This window comes from Branchiostoma floridae, chromosome 6 (assembly GCF_000003815.2).
Source record: "Branchiostoma floridae strain S238N-H82 chromosome 6, Bfl_VNyyK, whole genome shotgun sequence".
Lineage (NCBI taxonomy): Eukaryota > Metazoa > Chordata > Leptocardii > Amphioxiformes > Branchiostomatidae > Branchiostoma > Branchiostoma floridae.
In genome coordinates, this window is record NC_049984.1 from 21006835 (window position 1) to 21029787 (window position 22953).

General features: G+C 41.4%; 3 protein-coding genes across 4 annotated transcripts in view; 2 read left to right on the forward strand and 1 right to left on the reverse strand.

Annotated features, from left to right (window-relative positions):
* LOC118418371 (phosphorylase b kinase regulatory subunit beta-like) overlaps window positions 1–13364 on the forward strand; it is a gene marked incomplete in the record, with an annotated part of 49066 nt that extends 35702 nt beyond the window's left edge. The window contains 5 exon segments of the mRNA XM_035824246.1: window positions 1674–1735; window positions 3333–3440; window positions 9880–9954; window positions 10331–10396; window positions 11263–13364. Of these exon segments, the coding sequence (XP_035680139.1) occupies window positions 1674–1735; window positions 3333–3440; window positions 9880–9954; window positions 10331–10396; window positions 11263–11400 (449 nt within the window).
* A 1694-nt stretch (window positions 13365–15058) lies between these two features.
* Window positions 15059–19950, reverse strand: LOC118417985 (arylacetamide deacetylase-like). Of its 2 annotated transcripts, XM_035823773.1 has the most exons (5): window positions 19814–19950; window positions 19007–19175; window positions 17745–17946; window positions 17166–17229; window positions 15059–16322 (listed from the first exon to the last, which is right to left on the reverse strand). In XM_035823773.1, the coding sequence occupies exons 2-5, from the start codon at window positions 19160–19162 to the stop codon at window positions 15554–15556; spliced, it is 1191 nt and encodes a 396-aa protein (XP_035679666.1). In that variant the 5' UTR covers window positions 19163–19175; window positions 19814–19950; the 3' UTR covers window positions 15059–15553. The 2 variants fall into 2 exon arrangements, with proteins under 2 accessions (XP_035679666.1, XP_035679665.1); XM_035823772.1 differs by lacking the exon at window positions 19814–19950 and having other exon boundaries at window positions 19007–19667.
* LOC118417986 (15-hydroxyprostaglandin dehydrogenase [NAD(+)]-like) overlaps window positions 16248–22953 on the forward strand; it is a 14223-nt gene continuing 7517 nt past the window's right edge. Inside the window, exons 1-2 of the mRNA XM_035823774.1 lie at window positions 16248–16333; window positions 17929–17934. The gene's annotated coding sequence lies outside the window, so the exon portion shown is untranslated. The remainder of the gene's footprint in view (window positions 16334–17928; window positions 17935–22953) is intronic.

The following is a 22953-nucleotide window of genomic DNA, read 5'->3' on the forward strand; positions in this document are numbered from 1 at the left end:
TATTATGATAGCAACAATGCTTATCATTGTGATTACATACAACTAAACAACATTACAAAATTTGCTTTGTTATTACCTTTGCCAGAATGGCTAAGGTTATGTTTTGATGGCTAAGGTTATGTTTTGGGCTTGTGAGTCTGTCTGTGTGTGTGTGTGTTAACAGCATAACTCAAGAACCCTTGGATGGATCCCGATAATATTTGGTAGGTGGGTAGGCATCGGGAAAACAAAGGTCAAGTTCGATAATGGGCCCCCTAACGGCTTGCTAAGGTACTGCAGCAGAAGCTCAATTTTTGATATCTCGTGTTCTGGACATGTTGTGGTTATCATTTTTAAGTGGTAGATAGCCCTTGGGGCAGAGAGTAAGTGCTGTAAGTTTGGACCCCCCTAGCGGCTTGTTTGGTACTGCAGTCGCTGATTACCTTTCAAACTTTGGACGAGAATAACTTGAGAACGTGTTGATGGATCGTCATGATTTTTGGTATGTAGATAGCCCAAGTAACAATGTACATAATGGAACACAAATTATGCAAATTAGCAACTAATTTGCATAATTAATGAGGAGAGTATATAAATCCACTGCATTTTATGATAGGACTTTCAGACTTGTCACATATATAGATGAGAAAGAGAGAAATATCATTGCATATTGATTATGCAAATGACGGCGTCATTTGCATAATTAATGAGAAAATATGAACGTGTTGACGGATCGTCATGATTTTCGGTATGTAGATAGCCAAAGAGAAGACTTACATGATGGAATTCTAATTATGCAAATCGACAGCTAATTTGCATAATTAATGAGGAAAGTTTGTAAATACACTGCATTCCTTTATGAACTTTCAAACTTGTCACATTTGTAGCTGGGAAAGAAAGAAATATCAACACATATTAATTATGCAGATGATGATCTCATTTGCATAATTAATGGAAAATATGAACGTGTTAACGGATCGTCATGATTTTTGGTATGTAGATAGCCTAAGTAAAAACTTATATAATGAGATGCTTGTTATGCAAATTAATGGCTAGGTGGCAGAGAGCAAGAGGTGTATGTTTGGGTCCGCCAACGTCTTTTCTTGAACTACAGGAGCCGGTTTAGTTTCCTACTTTCAAAGAGAATAAGTTAAGAAGGGTTGAAAGGAACATCATGATTTTTGGTATGCTGATAGCTTATAAGTGATGCTTGATACAATTTGATATCATTATGTAAATAGGGATCTAATTTGTATAAGCAATGGGGAAATGTTATGAACCAACTCCAGGCATATGAAATAAAATGTAATGAGTAGCACATTTATGTTTTCCTTTTAAAAAACAGTCTTTGCAAGCCTCAGTGCAAAGTTCCAAACCCGCTGCCATTGTTCATTGTGATGTCACAACATGTACAATCACCATTTAATCTACTAGTATTGTAACGGGTTCCTGGTGAAAAGAATCAAGAGATAGAGACATGTTTTTTTATGGTTTGATGTAACAATTTAGAAGAATTTATATTTTGTGCAAATGTTTATGTTATTAAATGATGCTATTGTTATTATTGATGCTGGTTTTTAAAAAGTAGTTTTTTTTTTTTCAATCTTATGTCATAAGCACTTTAATCATGATGTAAGTACGTTTGTGTGATTGTTCCTGCAGTACTGACATACTGATGTTTGTTCTTTACTCAGTTTGGCAGATCCTGGAGCGCACTCCTGCAGGGTTCACAGTCTCAGGCTTCCACCTTCCTCAGGTGGGTCTCCTCAAACCTTTCCACGGGCCTGTAGGGGTCTCCCCAAAACAAACCTTTCCATGGGCCTGTAGGGGTCTCCTCACCACCACCTGTTTCATGGGCCTGTAGGGGTCTCCTCACAACCAACCTGTTTCCATGGGCCTGTAGGGGTCTCCTCACAACCAACCTGTTTCCATGGGCCTGTAGGGGTCTCCTCACAACCAACCTGTTTCCATGGGCCTGTAGGGGTCTCCTCACAACCAACCTGTTTCCATGGGCCTGTAGGGGTCTCCTCACAACCAACCTGTTTCCATGGGGCTATAGGGGTCTCCTCACAACCAACCTGTTTCCATGGGCCTGTAGGGGTCTCCTCACAACCAACCTGTTTCATGGGCCTGGAGGGGTCTCCTCACAACAAACCTTTCCATGGGCCTGTAGGGGTCTCCTCACAACCAACCTGTTTCCATGGGCCTGTAGGGGTCTCCTCACAACCAACCTGTTTCCATGGGCCTGTAGGGGTCTCCTCACAACCAACCTGTTTCCATGGGCCTGTAGGGGTCTCCTCACAACCAACCTGTTTCCATGGGCCTGTAGGGGTCTCCTCACAACCAACCTGTTTCCATGGGGCTGGAGGGGTCTCCTCACAACCAACCTGTTTCGATGGGGTTGTAGGGTTCTCCTCACAACCAACCTGTTTTCGTGGGGTTGTAGGGGTCTCCTCACAACCAAGCTGTCTAGTGGGGGGAGAGGGGTCTCCACAAAACACACCTTTCCATGGGCGATGTAGGGGTCTCCTCACAACCAACCTGTTTCCATGGGCCTGTAGGTGTCTCCTCACAACCAACCTTTCCATGGGCCTGTAGGGGTCTCCTCACAACCAACCTGTTTCCATGGGCCTGTAGGGGTGGGACCCCTACAGGCCCATGGAAACAGGTTGGTTGTGAGCCACAAGACATATATAGGCACATAAAGTCATAAGTAGTCATTAAAAATGGTACATTTTCAACCTGATGCCCCAATGTGTAGTTCACCAGCTTGTTGACAATACTGGTCACAAATGTACTGTACAATAGTCTTGTATTATATGATATTTTAGTATAATAGTCTTGTATTATATGATATTTTCTTGTAAATGTGTAAATGCACAACATCAGCATTATGCTGCCTGCTGCTCCTTAATGTATTGCACTGTTGAAATTGAGATAAAGATAAATGTACTAGTCACGTCAAAATATCAGCTGTTTAAGCATAAAATCTGCTTTGTTGGCACCAGGGTTGTAGCCAGAACCTGTACTTCCGTCCTTTGACGGAATTTTGCAGCTGGGGACGGAAAAAAATTTTGCCCATTCCGTCCTCTGTGAGCAAAATTTAACCTATTGAAATGCAGGAAATAGCATTTCAGAGGGTCTAGATTTCAAAATTTTCCTTGGGAGCATGCCACCGGACCCCCCTAGGAACGCTGCGCCAAAGCTATTCAAAATCGAGGGGACGGTTTATTATTTCTGGTTGGCTACAACCCTGGTTGCCACACTGCAATTGGTCCGGGAGAACACACTAAAAGCAAGAAATGCTTACTTACTCAGAGACGTTAATTCTAGAATGAATTTTTTTGCCATAGCAACCTACCTTGTCAGACATGACGCTCTCAGAGATGAACTTTGCACTGTTGGTGGAGAGGATGCTGGGAAGGATTGCCCAACCGGAATATCGTCAGATTATGGTGGAGGTATGAAAGAATGAATGACTGAACGAACGAACGATTTTATTCGATCAACAAGATCAGACACAAAGTATATAGCAGCCACCGGCTGAATTGCATACTTTTACACTTAAAGTCTTTGGCTTAGGCAAATGTAGAAGAATGGAAGGTCCTACAGGCTTGCTTTGGCATTGGATGGTACATGTACTTTGCTAACAGGAACTGACAAAAACTTTAGATTTTTTCCCGTTTGACAAATATCAAACGTTAAGCAGGTTGTCAGTAGTGGCTACAAATATTTGCAATCCAAAGTTACGGTGAAGACAGTCAAAATTTTCTTTCTTAAGATATGTGTCAGAGGGTTAAAATTTCCCGGTGGAATATTACTGTAACAGCAAACCCACTTGTAGATTCCTCAATGTATTTGGTGGTTCGCACGGACCTCTACTTTGTCAAGAAATTTTGAGCTTGTTACTTGCAACTTACACATTGCCCATGGGCACTTGATTTTCAAAAAGTCTTTGAACTTACATGTATATTTATATTTCAGCCATACCATATATGGTATGGTGAAATATATTGTATCCGTAATGTTTCTTTCTTTCTCCTGTCAAATCTTCAAATCGAATCATCTCCGTCGTTCCTGGACCGAATGACCTGAAATTTGGCACAAGGGTAGAGTTGGTCAATACCCAGGTGCTTTTTTCTCATTTTTTTCATATCTGCCTCTAAAATGATTTTATTGAAGTTTAAAGGTCATGTTTTGACCAAAACGGTATATTTTGCCCCCCTGTACCCTTGAATTACAATGGAATGACTTTAAATTTGGTGTAGATAGGCATTAGATAGTTCTTAAAATGATCCAAGTAAAATTTTTGGCATAAACCAATTTCAAATTATTAATTTCTGCACTTTTCTGAGGGGGAGTTGGTTTTCTTTCGGCATTCTCCCGTGAACTCCCGTGACCCCAGAGCCCATACGTGCCAGGTGCCAGCGGGCTGGGGAGAGCGGGAGTTAATTATATTTCAGCCATACATAGTATGGTGAAATATATTGTATTCGTAATGTTTCTTTCTTTCTTTCTTTCTTTCTTTCTCCTGTCAAATCTTCAAAGTGATTCATCTCCGCCGTTCCTGGACCGAATGACCTGAAATTTGGCACAGGGGTAGAATGGGCCAATACCTTGATGCTTTTTTCTCAGTTTTTTCATATCTGCCTCTAAAATGATTTTATTGAGATTTTTTGGTCAATTTTAGACCAAAACTGTATATTTTGGCCCCTGTACCCTGGTATTACAACCAAATGAGCTGAAATTTGACAGAGATGTGCCTTAATAATGCCCCCATATAAATTCGATAACACTTTTGGTGTACAGTACAACAAAATGCTTATTTTTGCGATTTTTTGACCAATTTTCTACCAAAAAAGGACACTTTTGGTCCCTGTACCCTGGTATTACAACCAAATGAGCTGAAATTTGACAGAGATGTGCCTTGATAATTCCTTCATATAAATTCAATAACACTTTTGGTGTACAGTACAAGAAAATGCTTATTTTTGCGATTTTTTGACCAATTTTTGACCAAAAAAGGACACTTTTGGCTCCTGTACCTTGGTATTGCAACCGAATGAGCTGAAATTTGACACAGATGTGCCTTGATAATCCCTTCATATAAATTCAATAACACTTTTGGTGTACAGTGCAACAAAATGCTTATTTTTGCGATTTTTGGCCAATTTTTGACCAAAAAAGGACACTTTTGGCTCCTGTACCCTGGTATTAGAATTAAATGACCTGAAATTTGGTATAGATAGGCATTAGATACTTGGTAACAAGATTCAAGTAAAATGTTTGACATAAACAACTTTAAAATGATTAATTTTGGCACTTTTCTGAGGGGAAATTTGTTTTCTTTGGGCCTCCTGACGCGACCTTCCGTGACCCCGCACAGAGCCACACCTGTGCGCGTCAGCCGGAGAGTTAATTGAATCAAAGACCTAGCCAATCAGCGAAGAGGAGGCCAAAGGCTAATTAATATTCATAAGCTGGGCCTCATGATCCCGTATATAGCAGTGTTCCCGCCAGGGGGAGCGAAGCCCGCCTAAGGCTCTCGCATTTTAGACTATTCAGAAGGCTTTACATTGTATCAGTTCTTAGGGGCATATCTATGATAATCGCAGCAGTCACTTAACTTCTCTTCAGGAGTTTAGCGTAACACTATTTCAGGTCAAACCGTCAAAGGCAACTAAAAACAAACTTTAACGTTACTGAGTTCAACAGTACTTATAACTTGTTATCCGAAGTTGAAACGCTAGCGATGGTATTTTCGGGTCAAAGCTTCAAAGACAACTAAAACCTCATAAACAACAAACTTAACTTAGCTCAACAGATACAAAAATATTGTACGGGTTGCCATCCTTAGTTGAAGCGCTTATTCATAGCGCTAGTATCTTCGCTGCGCCGTTAGCCGCCGTGCGACTTTTGTTGACGGTCTGATATCCCTACGTCGCCGCCTCGCTGATATTCCCACGGACATGTTTCAAGAAAAATACCCAGCAAAAACTTCAAATCAAACAAGTCAAATTCTATGCTATAAAACATGTGGGACTCAGTGTTACAGTCTAAATATTTTGTAGAAGCACCGCTGTAGGAAAGAAGGTCCAAGCAATGTAAAACATCACGTAGCATGAAGTTTGCTGTCAACTGGCACACAGCACATGACTGTTTGAAACTCTAAGTCTAATCAACAGCCGTGTTTGATTGGTAGCCGGCGGTCCTTTGATGAAGTCGGCGAAAGATGCGTTAGTTAGAAAATCTGCGTTTAGTTTTGATACGTAATTATAAGTTAGACAGTGGCGAGAATGATTATTTTCTCATCAATATTTCTCTTCAGAATTATTTGAACTTAATTGTACATCTAAACAATTGGCTTACCTGTGCAATGTTTATATGATTAATGATCAGTGTACTGAAATCATGTGTAACGTATGGCTCCTAGTCAATAGATCAGCATTTTCTCTATAGTGACCACCTGTCTATAGTGGCCCCATTTCCTAGTGCTGTTGTTGTTTGACATAAACTTTGAACATTTAAATTGTAAGTAACTTTAAACTGCCAGAGTTTCAGCCCAATAAAACACTCTCAGCGCCAGGGTATGAACAGACTGACCAGACAGACGAAAATAAAATCCTCGAACAAGGTTCAATCGTATCTTCCGGGTCTGGCAGGAAGTTGTTAAACTAAAATAAGAATAGGCTCGATGGCTGATTGCATACAAAGTAAAACAGTTTAACAGTTTTACAGCTTGAAGAAAACAAACGCTCCTACAGTACCTGCACCTGCTTGATAATTATCAAATCGTTTGCCCTACTTGAATAAAAAAAGTTCACTGCAATAATAAATGTACCCACATCACAAGGAGCTTATACTTTTTTTAAACTTACACCAAGTTATCGTACTGAAAATTGTTAATGACATTACATGAAGTCATTCAACAATTTTCAGTCATGATGAAAATTTTCTGAATGGAATGTGATTATTGTCATTTTCTGAAAAATAGAAGCAAGCTCTGTTTTTACCTGGAATCAATTCACAATACCAGTCCCCTTTGGGGAATAATGTACTGTTAATATGATGTTCCATTTTTGCGCAGGGGTGATTTGGAACAGTCCAATGTTGCGTGGGAAGGGGTATGGCTGAAATATGCTGTATTTGCTCTTAAGCAAATGTCGGCCTTTCTAGTTACTTTATGGATCCAGCCAATCAGCGACGCGGAAAGAGAATGCTAGTTAATATTCATAAGCGGGGCCTTGCAATCCCGTATATACACAAACAGATGCATATTACAGCCTTACAGTGGCCATATGGTGCCCTGTGCACGGTTTGAAATTGTAGTTTGCGAGGATTTGGAGTTCAGACAGGGTCATTTGAGCGGTAGCGGACCGTACGCGTGCATTGAAAGTTAGAATACAAGTCTGTGTCGATGAATTTACCAACATTCCGCATGGAAATATCAATCATTTTCGTTTGGGGGTTAGTTGAGACAATCGAGAAAATGTTAATTGGCGGAAAACGCGGGAAATTTGGACAGTTTGCGTTTAGTTTTGATACGTATTTTGACAGTGGCGAGAATGCATGTATTTTTTCCCGAGCAAATGTAGTTACTTCTAGTGTTGTTGTTCTTTTTTGACGTAAACTTTTTTTTTTTTGTACATTCAAATTGTAAGTAACTTTAAACTGCCAGAGTTTGCGCCCAATAAAAGACTCTTAGTACCACCAGTATCACCACTGACCTCTGAAAAGAAACCCCCGAACAAGGTAGAAACTCCTATCTTCCGGGTCTCGCACGCTACGAGCATGAAATTATAACACTAAGACAAGATTACGTCCGATGGCTGATTGCATACAAAGTAAAACAATTTAACAGTGGTATGCAGGGGCATATACTTAACAAAAAAATTGAAGGTAAATTGAAATACAGTCAAACCTGCCCAAGACGACCACCGGGGGACCGGAAAAAAGCGGTTGATTTGGACAGGTGGTCGCTGAGAAGAGTATCGACTCAACACATGCCCTATGCTTAGTATAAATGGTTTCCGTCGTGTTTAATAGCAAATAGCAAACACACGCACGCAAAGAAGTAAGTAAGCGAAGTCTTTAATGTCAAGTAAAACACGCACACGCACGCAAAAACGTAAGTAATAATCATCAGTAAGCCTGATTAATTTTAATACAGTACATAAACAGAAATTGGAGCAAATTGGATCAGGACGTTCCTACCTGCGCCAGAGAAACTCTACTCAGGGAGGTCAAAAAGACAGTCTACTCAATCTATTGTGTGAGTGCTTTTGTCCAACTGTACTGTACTCTCCGAGCAGAGGTTAGGCACCGGCTGTTTTTTTAACGTTTTGTTAGTCGTTTTTATCGTGCTTTCTATTTTGTCATTTTTCTATGAAAATAAAATACAAAATAGAAAGCCCGATAAAACCGACTAAAAAACGTTAAAAAAACAGCCGGAGCCTAACCTCTGCTTGAAGAGTAATTGTACTGTACATTCACCCGTGGGTAAGTACGCTTCGGGACGTACCGTGCATCTCCGCAGGCATCGAATTCGAAAGGTACACCGTAGTTATTTCAGATACGGCGATCGAGAACACAGCGACGCATAAAGGCTTGCATGGAAACTGACAGCATCAAAGTTCCCCTACTGTCTAAAACGTTAGTGTACAAATATTAAGACGATCGTAGACGCAGGAATGCGACATGTACATATCTTTCTTAAAAAGCTATGAGCTACACAGATCTTTCTTTAAAAGGTATGAGGCTATATACGTTTCAACATTCGTTCACTTTATTATGATAAAGATTTGAAAAAAAAACTTCTGTAACAACTAAATTCAGATTTACTTACAACGATATTTCATCCCATATTACAGTAGACTGCCACATTGACACACCCATTGACCGCCGCCATCTTTATTCTAAACATAACATCGACGCAAACTGGCCGATTTCGGCACAAAATCGCGCTGGTTATCATCAAAAATCGATGAATACATCAAGATTGAAAATGACGCGGTCGTTATGGGTCCCATTTTTGGCCGGTCGCGGTCGCGTTGGACAGGTGGTCGTTGAGAAAAGGTCGCTTAATGCTTACGTCAATGGGAAAAAAAAATCGGGACCGAGAAAAAGCGGTCGAAATGGCCAGGTGGTCGCTGAGAAGAGGTGGTCCCAAATCAAGTTAACTTGTTGGTCCTGGGATTTTTCAGAAAAGAAATGAAGCGACAGGGTGGTAAAATTCTTGTAAAAATTCGAGACGTCTCCGTTTATGTAATGGCTCATACAAAACAAGAAGAAGATTTAAGTTTTTAGCTTGAAAAAAACCCACTCCTACTACACAGTACCTGCACCTGCTTGATAATTATTAAAACGTATGGCCTACTTGATTAAAAAAAGTTCACCGCAATAATAGATATACCCGCATCAGACCTAGTTATCGTAGTGGAGATTTGTTGAGTGGCGTCCGTCATATAATTTCATGAAGAAAATCTTCTAAATGGAAGATACCGTTTTTTTTTCACTTTCGGAAAAATAGGAGCTGCCGCGATTCTAAAAAACAATTAGTTATGCATAGGCGCTCCTGTGGAAGATTATATTATTCCATATGGGCCCGGGGCATATTGGGCAAGCTCTGTTTTGACCTGGAATCAATTCACAATATTAGTTCTCTTTTGGGGATAACTTACAGTTGAAATATTCCATTTTTGCGCAGGGTGACTTGGAACAGTCCAATGTTGCGTGGGAATGGGTATGGCTGAAATATGCTGTATTTGCACCCAAGCAAATGTCGGCCTTTCTAGTATGCAATATACTTCCACATTCCTATGCTTTGATGTTAGTTAAAAAATAAAAAGTGTAGTACAACATGTATATAGTGAAGCTGATTTCATTCCTCTGTTGCTTCAGATGCTGATGGTGTTGTCCACTATCCTGTATCGTAACCCAGAGTTGGAGTTCCAGGGCTGTGTGGAGCTAGACAAGGTGAGCTGAGACAGTAGTTGGCTCTTTGAGGGTTTAAATGTTGTCCATCTGCCCAAACTGTTTTTTCACTAGAGGCTCGGTGGGCATCACTCCCCGCCTGGGAACGTAGTGTAAAGTGCCTTTCCTTAGGGCTCAACATTGTTGCATGGTGAGTGGAGAACCTGGGACCTATTGGTCCTAGCTCCAACACTCTAACTGTTATACCATGCCAGCTCATTAATCTACAGACATGGAGGAGTAACTTTGTTTGTCTGGTTTACCTGGTAGCAAACCTCAGTGCATAACACACCATGTAAGCTATTTTGACCATTGGTAAATGATTCATGAGTATTTCCTTACACCTCCTTCTATCCTTTTTTTCTGTTTTTCCTCTCAGGTGGTCCAGGAATCCTTTCAATACTTCCAACAAGACCAGAGTCAAAGCCATGGCCAGGAGAAACAGGTGGGATCATATCCTGCTGTGTTCAACGTTTGTACATGTGTAGGGTGGTAAAGGTAAAGGCACAACCGCCGTATGTGCTGTGTACGTGCCAAAACGTGGGCAATCTATTGGGATTTGTAACTGGTACATACTTTCTCCGTAAGAACTTGCAGGGAATCCGATAGATTTTGGAGCACGCAGACACACCGTAGAACTTCACGTGAAGGCAAACCTTTGTGTGCCATCAAGTTGCGGATTTGCCCTGTACAGACTGAACATGTACAGAAATACGTGGGGGACATGGCCTAAAAAAAAAAGTGCAGACAAACGTACGGCGGGTTGTGCCCTTAGCTCAAAAAATTTTTTCAAGAAATTCAACCGTTTCTCAGACCAAGCCGGTCTTTCTCACAATTATGGGACTATAAACTCTAGATAGGTTTTCTTGTCACTAGAATTTTTCAGTTTACATTATTCAGCTGACATGTTCAAAGCAAATAACACAAATGCTCAGCAAAGGCCTGATAGCCCTCTTTGGAATCAACCATTTGCTTAACCAAGCCTGACTGTATCCGTAAAAAGCAAACTATTTGACACATGAGTGAAATTCTTCATTTTAATTATTCTTCTTTGACTTTGGAATTGACTTAAACATTGGTTGACATCAGTTTTCCAATATTTTTTTGCAATTTGTGCTGTACATTTGCTCATTTTGCAACTGCTTTGTACGATTTACAGTCACTGCATTTTTGGGAAGGGGCAAAAATCAACGTGGCCACGGATGTCATCCATATGACTGAATCAACTTAGCCTTATTGGCTGCGAACTAAGAAGTTTTTGTAGTCCCAGGATCTCCACCACCAATCATGCTTTATCTCACCCTCTTTCAGGACGACATGACAGCATTTTTCAACACACCTGCGGGAGTGCAGCACGGAACAACTACGTACCTGGCAAAGGCAGCGGTCAACAGGCTACTGCAGGGCAATGTCAACATCAGTCAGGATGAACCTTGTACTGTTAGTTAGACACATCAACATCAGTCAGGACAAACCCTGTACCGTTAGTTAGACACATCAACATCAGTCAGGACAAACCCTGTACTGTTAGTTAGACACATCAACATCAGTCAGGACAAACCCTGTACCGTTAGTTAGACACATCAACATCAGTCAGGACAAACCCTGTACTGTTAGTTAGACATATCAACATCAGTCTGGACAAACCCTGTACCGTTAGTTAGACACATCAACATCAGTCAGTATGAACCCTGTACCGTTAATTAGACACATCAACATCAGTCAGGAGGAACCCTTACTGTTAGTAAGACACATCAACATAAATCAGGACAAATCCTGTACTGTTAGTTAGACACATCAACATCAGTCAGGATGAACCTTGTACTGTTAGTTAGACACATCAACATCAGTCAGGACAAATCCTGTACTGTTAGTTAGACACATCAACATCAGTCAGGAGGAACCCTGTACTGTTAGTAAGATACATCAACATTAGTCAGGATGAACCCTGTTCTGTCAGTAGACACATCAACATCAGTCAGGACAAACCCTTACTGTTAGTTAGACACATCAACATCAGTCAGGACAAACCCTTACTGTTAGTTAGACACATCAACATCAGTCAGGATGAACCCTGTACCGTTAGTTATACACATCAACATCAGTCAGGACAAACCCTTACTTTTAGTTAGACACATCAACATCAGTCAGGACAAACCCTGTACTGTTAGTTAGACACATCAACATCAGTCAGGACAAACCCTTACTGTTAGTTAGACACATCAACATCAGTCAGGATGAACCGTGTTCTGTTGGTAAGACACATCAACATCAGTCAGGAGGAACCCTGTACTGTTAGTTAGACACATCAACATCAGTCAGGACAAACCCTGTACTGTTAGTAAGACACATCAACATCAGTCAGGATAAACCCTGTACCGTTAGTTATACACATCAACATCAGTCAGGATGAACCCTGTTCTGTTAGTTAGACACATCAACATCAGTCAGGACAAACCCTGTACCGTTAGTTATACACATCAACATCAGTCAGGATAAACCCTTACTGTTAGTTAGACACATCAACATCAGTCAGGATAAACCCTGTACCGTTAGTTATACACATCAACATCAGTCAGGATAAACCCTTACTGTTAGTTAGACACATCAACATCAGTCAGGATAAACCCTGTACCGTTAGTTAGACACATCAACATCAGTCAGGATAAACCCTGTACCGTTAGTTAGACACATCAACATCAGTCAGGATAAACCCTGTTCTGTTAGTAATATACATCAACATTAGTCAGGATGAACCCTGTTCTGTTGGTAAGACACATCAACATCAGTCAGGATAAACTCTGTGTACTACATGTATTCTCGTATGTATAACTATGTATATGTACTGCAGAAGATCATATGTGCTTGTTCACAACATGTAGGGAGTATTTTACATGTGCATGTCATTTGCTGGAGGTATTCATCAGTTTAATGTACAGCAAATCTTCTGGTTTGGTTGAAATTATTTGTCGGACAAAGGTACTGGCATGAATTCCCTTGTGAAACAGAATTTTAGAAAAATGAATGTCCGGTTCTTTGTATTATGTTTTACCAATGTTGGTTAGATAAAGCTTACTTTCTCCACAATTCAGTACTTTTTATGTTGCTTCTAAAATATCTGTACCAAACAGTTGAGTGTAACTCTTAAGAATTTGCCAACATATGTACATTACTAATGTGTGTTCGGAGTTTGTGGTTGTAACTATCATCACAAAACTGCAAACAAGATGAAACTAGTAATTCATTTCACAATTTACATAGCTCCAGAGTGTGGGACAGGTATTCTCACTGTGGTATCTAATGATATACTGTAAAATGAGTTGTGTGAAGCAATATTCATAAATATAATAAGAAGATTGTTAGTATTTAGAGGTAGAATGCTGTTACGTGACTTTGACTAAATTTGGATGGTACGAGGAAATCCGCAGTCACGGACCATGTTGCTAGGAAGAACTGTGTTATTGACTGGGAGGGGGCCAAGGTTATAGATCGAGAAGACAACAGACGGATCCGTTGGATTAAAGAAGCAGTCTGGATAAGGAAGGCCACCCCAGTGATGAACCGGGACGAGGGGGGGGGGGGGGGGTACAAGCTGAGCCACGTTTGGGATAGTGTTCTTCTCGCCGCAAAAGCGCCACCTACATCGGCTACATATAGCGGCGAGAAGCAGAACTCCAGTTAGAAGCTCCGAGGAAGATGTCTGACAGACATCGAAACGTCAGCAGGTGACAAAAACTGGTTGTGTAAGAGAAAATTCTTATGTCCGATCATGAAAATCTGTTACGGTATTCCTACATGTATCCTCTTCAGAATTTAAAAATGACCCTGTAATTCCAATCCTTGTTTTTTTTTCCACCTTACGTCACTTATTCCTGGGCATAAGTGCTATCTAACGCCCCAACCCCTGTCCACTTGTTCAGAACACGAGATAAAAACTGGAAGTTCACCTGCAGTACCAAGGGAAGCAGGTAGGGGGCCCAAAATATAATCATTTCCAGTGTTCGTCACACCAACACGCCAAGTACGAAACCAATCCATTCAGCCGTCCTTGAGTTATATTGTTCACAGATAGGCACACACACACGCGCGCGCTGATGAAAATATAATCTCTGAATATTTCATAACCGCCATGAATATTTCAAAATATATAACCAAGTGCTGATGCATCTTTAACAAATACTAATTGCAAGTAAGGTCCTCATTTTCATAATTTATGCAAAATGCCATGATTCGTTGGGCCACAACAAGTAAATTTTATGGATTACATCAGCGCGCTCATTGATTTTCGCCTGACTTCAGATTTAAAAAAATATTTTTTTCCTCTTTGGGAATGGTCAGATATAGCCTGGATACCATCCTATTTCTGCCCGGGCTCCTTACACTCGCTACCCTAAGAAAATAGATGGAACAGGCCTAAGCGTTCCCAGACTATTTTTAGGTTAGCGAGTGTAACGAGCCCAGGTAGAAATAGAATGATACCCAGGCTAGGTCAGATAGACCACAATGGGCAAAAAGGTTGTGTTGTAGCCTAATAATTGTACTTGTAGAATTGACACTAAAGAGGTAGCCATGACTATAGTTGCAGAAGTGAAACTTGCAAGCATGTTGAATAGATAGTGAAATTGCCACCACTATGGAAAGTAGTATCCGACTCAAGTTTACTTTGCTGTGGCCTTGGTGGTAAATTATGGGAATACAATACTTGTTAGTTGAATGTGAATGTCACCATCCATGGAATATTTGTAGAATTTGGAAAAGCTCTAAATATTTCAAGATGTTACCACGAAGTTTACACTGTATTTTGTATTTTAATCCTTACAGCTGCGACCCCCTGTATCTAAACGAAACATACTCAATCATAAACTTGAACTATCAGACAACACGTCTTTAGGCTGCAAAAATGTTCTTACCGTTAGTCTTTTCGCAAGTTTTAAACAGTTCAGTTTGGAAAATTTAAGGGTCAATAAATCTATAGGTTATGATAGCTACGCCGTTTTGCGGTGCTACAGTGTACTGCAGGGAGTCGAATGTCAAAGTTTTGGCAACTTTATTTCAGAGATTTGGTAGACACAAAGAAATGAAAAGATGACGGCAGACAAACGGACTAATATTTTTATTTTCATTCCCAAGCGCATCTTGTGCCGCAGTGCGAACCATGTTCCTTTGTAAGCCGTGTTGACAGTTCAACATCATACAGTTACGTTGTAAGTTTGGTATCAGTGCAAAATGAAACAGGAATTGATTGTAGAACTATAGTGGGTTGAAATTAATCTTCCTTTCTCTCTCTCTCTCTCTCTCTCTCTCTTTCTCTTTCTCTCTCACTCTCTCTTTCTCTCTTTCGTGGGCTTGCGCGCACAAAGGCACATACACATACACATACAAACACACACACTGTGACACACACACGCACACAGACACACTGTCACGCACACACACACACTGTGACACACACTGTCACACACTGTCACACATGCTCGTGCTAGCCCAAACAAACGAGCGCGCGCGCATACGTACTGTCTCTCTTTCATGCCGTCCGTATGTTTGCTTCTATATATCATCCAATGCCTATGGTTGTCATAAACCGACCGTAATGATGTCAACATCACAGATGATGACGTAAGAACGTTGTCAAGTCCTGTAGCATCTGTTTCCCGACCTCTAAGTAAAACGGTTTGGATGAGAATGACATGATACCGTGGAATCCTGACGGGTAGCGCGCCAGTCGGACCTGAACTCCCGCCATTTCCAGCCTCCTGGCGTACATGATCCCGTCATCCCTCAGGACGTCCGTGCCACAAACAGTGACGTAAGTGTTGGGAAGTCCGGACAAGTCGGCGTCTTCTGCCATCAGTGGAGAATAGTAGGGGTTCAGGAGGTCCTTCATGTCGTCTGGTAGATCTACACTGACGTCCTCGGGGACCAATCTTGGCACGGAGTCGTCTAGAAAGTGTCGTTCAACGAAAGAGGCAAAACGGGACTTCTTTAGCGCAGCCGTGTGCTCATTGTTTGCAAACATGTCGACCAGGGACATGTTGTTGTTGAGGTACTTTATCCAGAATCCAGTCATCATCTCAACAGGGAGAAGAACGAAGAACTTGTGACCGCTGACGTAAGAAGGAGTCTGAAAGTCGAACGCTTGTAGAGCAGGGTAGATTAACGCTTGGAGTTTTAATGGCAGGAACTTCTTTTTGTCGTTCTTTTTCAACCTCAGAGCGACCGCGGCAGCCAGGTTGCCGCCAGCGCTGTCCCCTGCCACACCGATTCTTGTGGGGTCGACTCCGTACTCACTGGCGTGTTGGAGGAAATGTTGGGTAGCCGTGAGGCAGTCTTCAAACGGAATGGGGAACTTGTGTTCAGGGGCAAGCCGATATCTGAAACAAAGGTGAGACCGATGTTGATAAAAGCTCCTAACCTCTGCTCGGAGAGTAGCTATATTAGCTCAGAAATACTATGACGGTGCCCCAAATCGATATGACTGCATTATCGGGCCATCAATAACTACCGACACGCCATATTTCAAACAATGGGCATCCGTGAAGGCTAGGTGTCCTGTGTTATAACGTTAGCTGCGAACACACAAATACAGACAGAAGCAGTACCCCTATTGGAGCTCACCGACTTCCTTCTCGGGAATAATAAGTGGGGAAGTATATATATATAGAACCAGTCTGTATTGTCCAAAGTAGGGGTTTTTCTAATTGGTCCGGTCCAGAAAAACCGGACCTGATAAAATTCGGTGGACCGAATGTTGGACCTATTGGAAACTGAACAGATTATATATGATTATGATAATGCATTCCTACGTTTTGGGGCTTGTCGATCGAGGAAAATAACAAGAGCGAAGTAGAGTAGGGTCTACATTCATTTCTAACACGTTATACAGTCAATCGTACAAAGGCAGTTAGCCTTGTAGGATTTTAAAATGCCAGTGGGAGTCGAATACTCCACAAAATACTGAATCAGGTTCAGGTCCGGACCTGAACCTGAACCGAACCTGAACCTGAAGTTTCCGTACTGGTACCCACCCCTAGTCCAAAGAAAGGCCAAGTAGCAGAAGAGCTATACCCAGGAAAAACATCGCCAGATATGTTACTGGTTGTGAAACTATTCAGGACTCATAGAAATAATGGTAAAGGGTCAACAACATATATCTTGTGTATTCATACCTTATACCTAAAATACTATTCTATACTATGATAATCATCGATACCTACTCAACTGACACCACCACGGCGCCCGTCTGGTTTGCGATGTGTCCGACAAGAGCGTCGTATCCATCTGAAAATGACAAAAAATATTTTGCCTTTCTCACAGAAAACTTTACTTCATTTCTGATTGATTCGTAACATCGTGAGCTGTCTTGACTCTAATTCAACAGACCCAACAGATGGAGGTCCCGTGTATGGGGAGAGTCACATCCCATGCACGTTAAAGAACTCCCACACGCGCGATGGTGCGGTGTGAGTGGATCAAACCATTCCGGCCAAAATGGGGCCATGGGGTAGGGAATCTCCCGAACAGCCCTCGTAAGCCCTGCTTCGCCTATTGGGTCAGTTAGTCCTCACTCATAGTGAGCAATTGGGCTGGTCTCAATCATGATGTTTCTGACCTAGAGAGAAGAGATGCTGTTACAGTTACAATCGTGTAACCCGTAACATTGAGTGACCTTCAGGTCTTGTTACGTGGTGACTATTGAGTAAAAAAAAAAACACTGAAATTTTTTTGACAAAAAAATATGCTCAGATGCGATAGATACTGTCACATGACACAGGAGAAATAATTCCCAAACCTACCGACAGAACCAATCACCCATCCTCCTCCATGGAACCACATGAGGCCAGCCATTTTGCTTCCAGGTTCCTGACCTTGTGGTTTGTAGACTCGAACCCGGACGCCATCGAAGGACGTGTCCGTCACTTCCAGGTTGGGGTGTGAGGCCTGTGGTGGCGGCTGGGGTGCCCTCGCGCTAAACCCCATCTTCTCACAAACCCAACCCTGTGGCGAGGAGTCAGAGCATCACACGAGAGTCACGGGTAATCAGCTACATGAAAACGGATGTATCATCATTGCAACGTCATGCCCATGGGGCTATTTTTTTTACAGTATCATGACAAAATAGGGTTCTTTACTTACGTTACTATTGCAGGGTTTGACTTCTTCTTTATTACATATAATAATCAGTCTATTTGTTTGTCTTGGTGTGCGTCCGGAGTTACGTTGGTAAAGGTGGGGTCACACATGCGTATATATTCAAGTCCGTTTGAAGTGCGTATGAAGCTCTTAGTCTCTACCAGGCTCCACAGGTCGCGGGAAAAATAGTGCAAATTGGACAAAAAATGCATACTAGTAAATAACATGCCGGATGAGTTATAGACCTAGAAGTATGGTTAACGACCCAGCTAACTCGTCTGACATGTTACCTGTTTACGTTTGTCCAATTTCTATTATTTTTACAACGACCTGTGGGGCATGCGCATGCGCATGCGCGCCTTATACGGACTTAGATATATACGCACGTGTGAACCCACCTTGATGCATATTTGAAGAATAAACGGTGGAAGTGGTACAACAGGATACTTGGAGAATTGGAAGCATGAAGCAGACTCCACGCACTAACTACCCCACGAGAACTATCCGATCAGAAGTTTGGCTCAATACCTCTGCTGGAAGATTAGAAATGATCCCTTAGTTACAGTCTATACTTCTGATCCGCGCTGATGAATGTTGAAATCAACTTACCTACCCTGCAACCAGAATGATACCCAGGCAATTGGGGCTGTACGAGCAACCTCCATGGAGGAGCTCCACAGAGATCCTCTCCATGGAGGTTGCTCGTGCAGCCCTCCAGCTCCACGGAGCGAGCTCCACACACTATGAATACAACCACTTGGTTCTCGTCACCTTTTCTACCCAGGGACAGCAAGCGGTTTCTTCAGTGGCTCAATGCAGTCTGCCCGGGCCCTCCTGGGAGGTTTAGCCCGAGGGAGTTTTGCTTTGGCCCGCCAAATAAACCGGCTGGCTGGCCTCTCTGTCTGGCACCCAGGGTAAAACTTACCACAAAGTAAAATGTTCGCTCGAATCCCTTGATGATAAAGACTTTACGCGGTTCTGCGACGTCAGGAGGTAGAGACGAGTACAGGTAACCAGCAAAGACGGCGGCGCCCAGGGTACCGGCAGCGGTCAGCCACGTCAGGACACCGAGAGCGCCCATACTGTCGTTGTATCTGGAAGTGCAAACAGAAGGAGAAATAATGTCTTGTTTCTGTATACGTTCCTGGTAAAATATGTTTGGTAGGTAGGGATTTTTTCCGAAGGCCGAAGTAGTACAACAAATACAGTTTAAAGTTGTCATCTGTTATATTTACTTGCTGTGGTTATAGACTATGATCGGCAAGGTTTTTGCAAGCATTTCCCTCCTAGGCTTAATATATGATGCACAGTTTACTCAGAGATAAGCCCCGTGAAACAGAATGTGAGAATATCTCCATTTTATAGAGGTAATAAACCAAACACATGTGTGGTCCTTTGGTGTGGGTCCAACGCAGTGAAATTGAACTAGAGAGTTAGGTACACCTTTAACCGTCAGGGTTTGAAGTCTAAACTGATCAGTCCTAAAAACTTGCAGAGTTTCGATCCGCGGAAATGGACTTTGATCAATTGACCCTATGAGTATACCAGTAACTGGGTCAAAGATGAAAAGGGTCGACTTGCTAGTTCTTCGTGAAACAATTGCAACCTGTTGAAACAACAAGTGCGCAAAAATGGACCGACGGCGTAAAATTCATGTAGTTCTAGTCTCACTCCGCATTTTTGACAAAATCAAGCAGGTGTTGAAAACAATACACGACGCGTTAAAACTTACCTTGCAAAGCAGCCGAGCGTTCTGGACTGTGTGTGGGAAAATGCCCTGCTAACAAACCTGACCAATCAGAGCTGGTACATGGGTTCATCATTCATTACATAACACATTAGCCCCGCCAGGCGGATTCAAAGCGAACTGCAGATATGAGGATACTGTAAATGCAGAAATGTTCGCGGTGGATTAATGTTCGCGGTTTTCGCGGTGACCACTTCACCGCGAATTTAAAACCACCGCGAACATTTTTCCATTATGATATTAGATTGCAGTCTATGGTGTTACCGCGAACTTAAATCCACCGCGAAAAGTCCTTTTACCCGCTACCGCGAAATTAAATCCCCGCGAACTATTTTCAGTAACCGGAGAACGTGTTGACGGATAGTCATGCTCGTTATGTAAGTGATGATAAGACGCTAATTGTGCAAATCATCAGCTTATTTCCGTAATCAATGATGAAAATTTGTAATTCCACTGCATTTCATGATAGGACTTTCAAACTTGGCACATATGTAACAAAGAAAGAGAGAAATGTTGATGGTATCAATTATGCAGATGACATCATTTGCATAATTATTAAAGAGAAAATATAATATTACATAGTGGTAAATGGTGGGAATTTTATACCTACATTATGAAACTTAGTCAAGCTGAACATTAGTAGACATAGATCATGCAACTTATACATGTACCTCTTCAATCTTTAGCTGGCAATCTGTCCGACACCCGCAGTATAGGTCTACAACCACTTCTGTACTGTACTATGATGTCTTGTACAAGTGATTGACATGACTTAGATGACCATTTGGACGATTTTCTGAAGGGTTCTCACGGTCCATCCAAAATATTTGGTTCGCCCAAGAAAACTTGTCCTTATCAGTTTTAGTCTTGATTAGCTAAGACATGTTAACGTCAGTCTTAACATTGCAATTCGACATGTTTAAGAAGTGACATGGACCTAACGGTACATGTCCGTTGCTATTTTTAGAGGATCAGACGGGTCTTGATTAGCTAATAAGACGCGTGAATGTCAGTCTTAACATTGCAATTTCGACAGATCTAAGAAGTTTTATAGATCTAGATGTAAGGACCGATTCTCACGGCCTTCTAAAATATTTGGTCCGTCCCTTAAAACTTGCCCCCACTTCACAATATTCCAAATGATCTTACCAGGCATGTGTACCTTAGATTTGACATTGCACATTAACAACTTTAAGAAGTGGTTTTAGACCTAAAGGCTGCGATTTTCACATAGGCAGGTCGATCATCTTGGCCCGTCTTAAATACTTGGTCTGCCCATGTGAACCTACCTCCTTCACAATCCTGAAATAGACTGGTCTAAATCATCAGAATAAGACACGCGTGCCTAATGTAGCAATCTAATGGCCAGCCTGGGAATGGAGTCGATGCTTTAAAATTAAAGCAGATATCGTGAAAACTCATATAACCGTAGCAATGGTCCGCTCGATCAAGAAACAAACATGCCCATCAAAATGCAGGACATAGCGTTTTGGAGGGTCAGGTTTTCACCATTTTCCCAGGGGAGCATGTCCCCGGATGACCCTAGGATGAGGATTGTCGCGCCTCCACTTTCGGCGCTTCCCGGGTGCTGATAATTACGTCTGACAATAAAAAAAAAATTGAAAGAAGCCGCCGCCTCTGGTTTTTACATCGTCTTAGTAACGTTTGAATCTTGTTGATGGAATTGTCAGTTTTGATTAGTGTTTAGATCTCCTCTTCACGTGTTCTGCCGTCGGCAATGGGGAGTTTGGGTTCCACATTTTGCATCAACAATCAAGTATCATTTAATAGAACTTATTGGAATGATAGTTATCATGTCGAATAAGGTTTAGATAAACATCGCATTGGTGTAAAAGTTCTGCGGTTAAGATTTGCGTAATGCGTTTGGTAGTTTGTAATAGCCTAGAACGTAATTAATCAACCAGGAGGTATGCCCGAGGAAGATTTCGTTCCGAAAAATAACCATCAATGTTAGTAGATATGTACTTCTATTTTTATAAAATCAAAAATTTGGCCATCAAATGTTGCTATTTGTTGGCCAAATTTCAAGGTCAAAGTAGCTGTCTCAAATTACACAAAAATTTCAAACTCTTCACAGCTTTTCAAACTTGACATCATTGGATAGGTCTTAGTGAGAGAAATAGAATGGTTTTTATTGCGAAAAAATCGGACATACCGTTAGAGTGTTATGGCCATCAAAAGCCTAAAAATTACGCCATAATTTCTCCGGGTCAGCTAATTAAATATGCAAGATAACTATCTCCGCAGTCATACAAGGTACAAGGAAAAAACTTGGTATACTGGAGTTTTGTAACATGCTGAATTGAACTATGGCCATGTAATTTACATATCTAATTCATAAATGATAAATAATCCTGAATAATTGAGTTCCAGGGGTAATAAAATCCGAGTCAGCTAATTAAATATGCAAAAACACCATATTTTCCCTCTCCTTGAAGATACAAGAACAAAACTTGGTATACGGAGGTTTTGGCACATACCGAATACAAATCTGACCTCAAAATATCATTTTGATTTTTTTATGGCCTATAAAAATGGATTGCGTCACTACTACCACCACAATGTGATTATCGGAGCGACACGCCCCAAAAACTGTTCATCAAAATTAGTCAAAATGGATCTTATTTTGAAATTTACCCTTTAAGGTAGAATGTCTCGCGCAGCCGCCTCAAAAGGGTGCTATTTAGTGATCCCAATTGCAGGTAGCATATGGGGTAATAAAAAATTGAGGAAAAAAATTCATAAAAAATCAGCATTACATGATATGACAAAATCCACGGACAGATCTTTTTAAATGACCATTATTTACAATACTGTAAAGTATCAACAACAATCGTCGAATTACAAGCGGGGCAAAACACTTTTCTGTCATTTTTTCCCCAAATGGGCGTGGCCATATAGCCCTCTATGACATCATCATGACGTCATGCTAATTTGCATACATCACCTTTATGCAATAAGGTACTTCCTAAAAAAAACTAAAGACCCATGCATTATCCAAACATGATATTTTCATGACACCAAAAACACCCCCAAAACGCTCAGTTACCACTCTTTATGGCCTTAAGCGTCCAGAATTTAGCGTAGAGCGTGTATCAATGTAT

What these genes read in the sequence shown, in the direction of transcription:
- LOC118417985 (XM_035823772.1), bottom strand. Translation starts at nt 19,303, where the DNA reads ATGACAACTTTAAACTGTATTTGTTGTACTACTTCGGCCTTCGGAAAA. An exon ending in AGCGAACATTTTACTTTGTG is followed by an intron (nt 17,947 to 19,006) that starts GTAAGTTTTACC and finishes TCCTCGCCACAG; the next exon opens with GGTTGGGTTTGTGAGAAGAT. An exon ending in GCCGTGGTGGTGTCAGTTGA is followed by an intron (nt 16,323 to 17,165) that starts GTAGGTATCGAT and finishes CCTTTGTTTCAG; the next exon opens with ATATCGGCTTGCCCCTGAAC.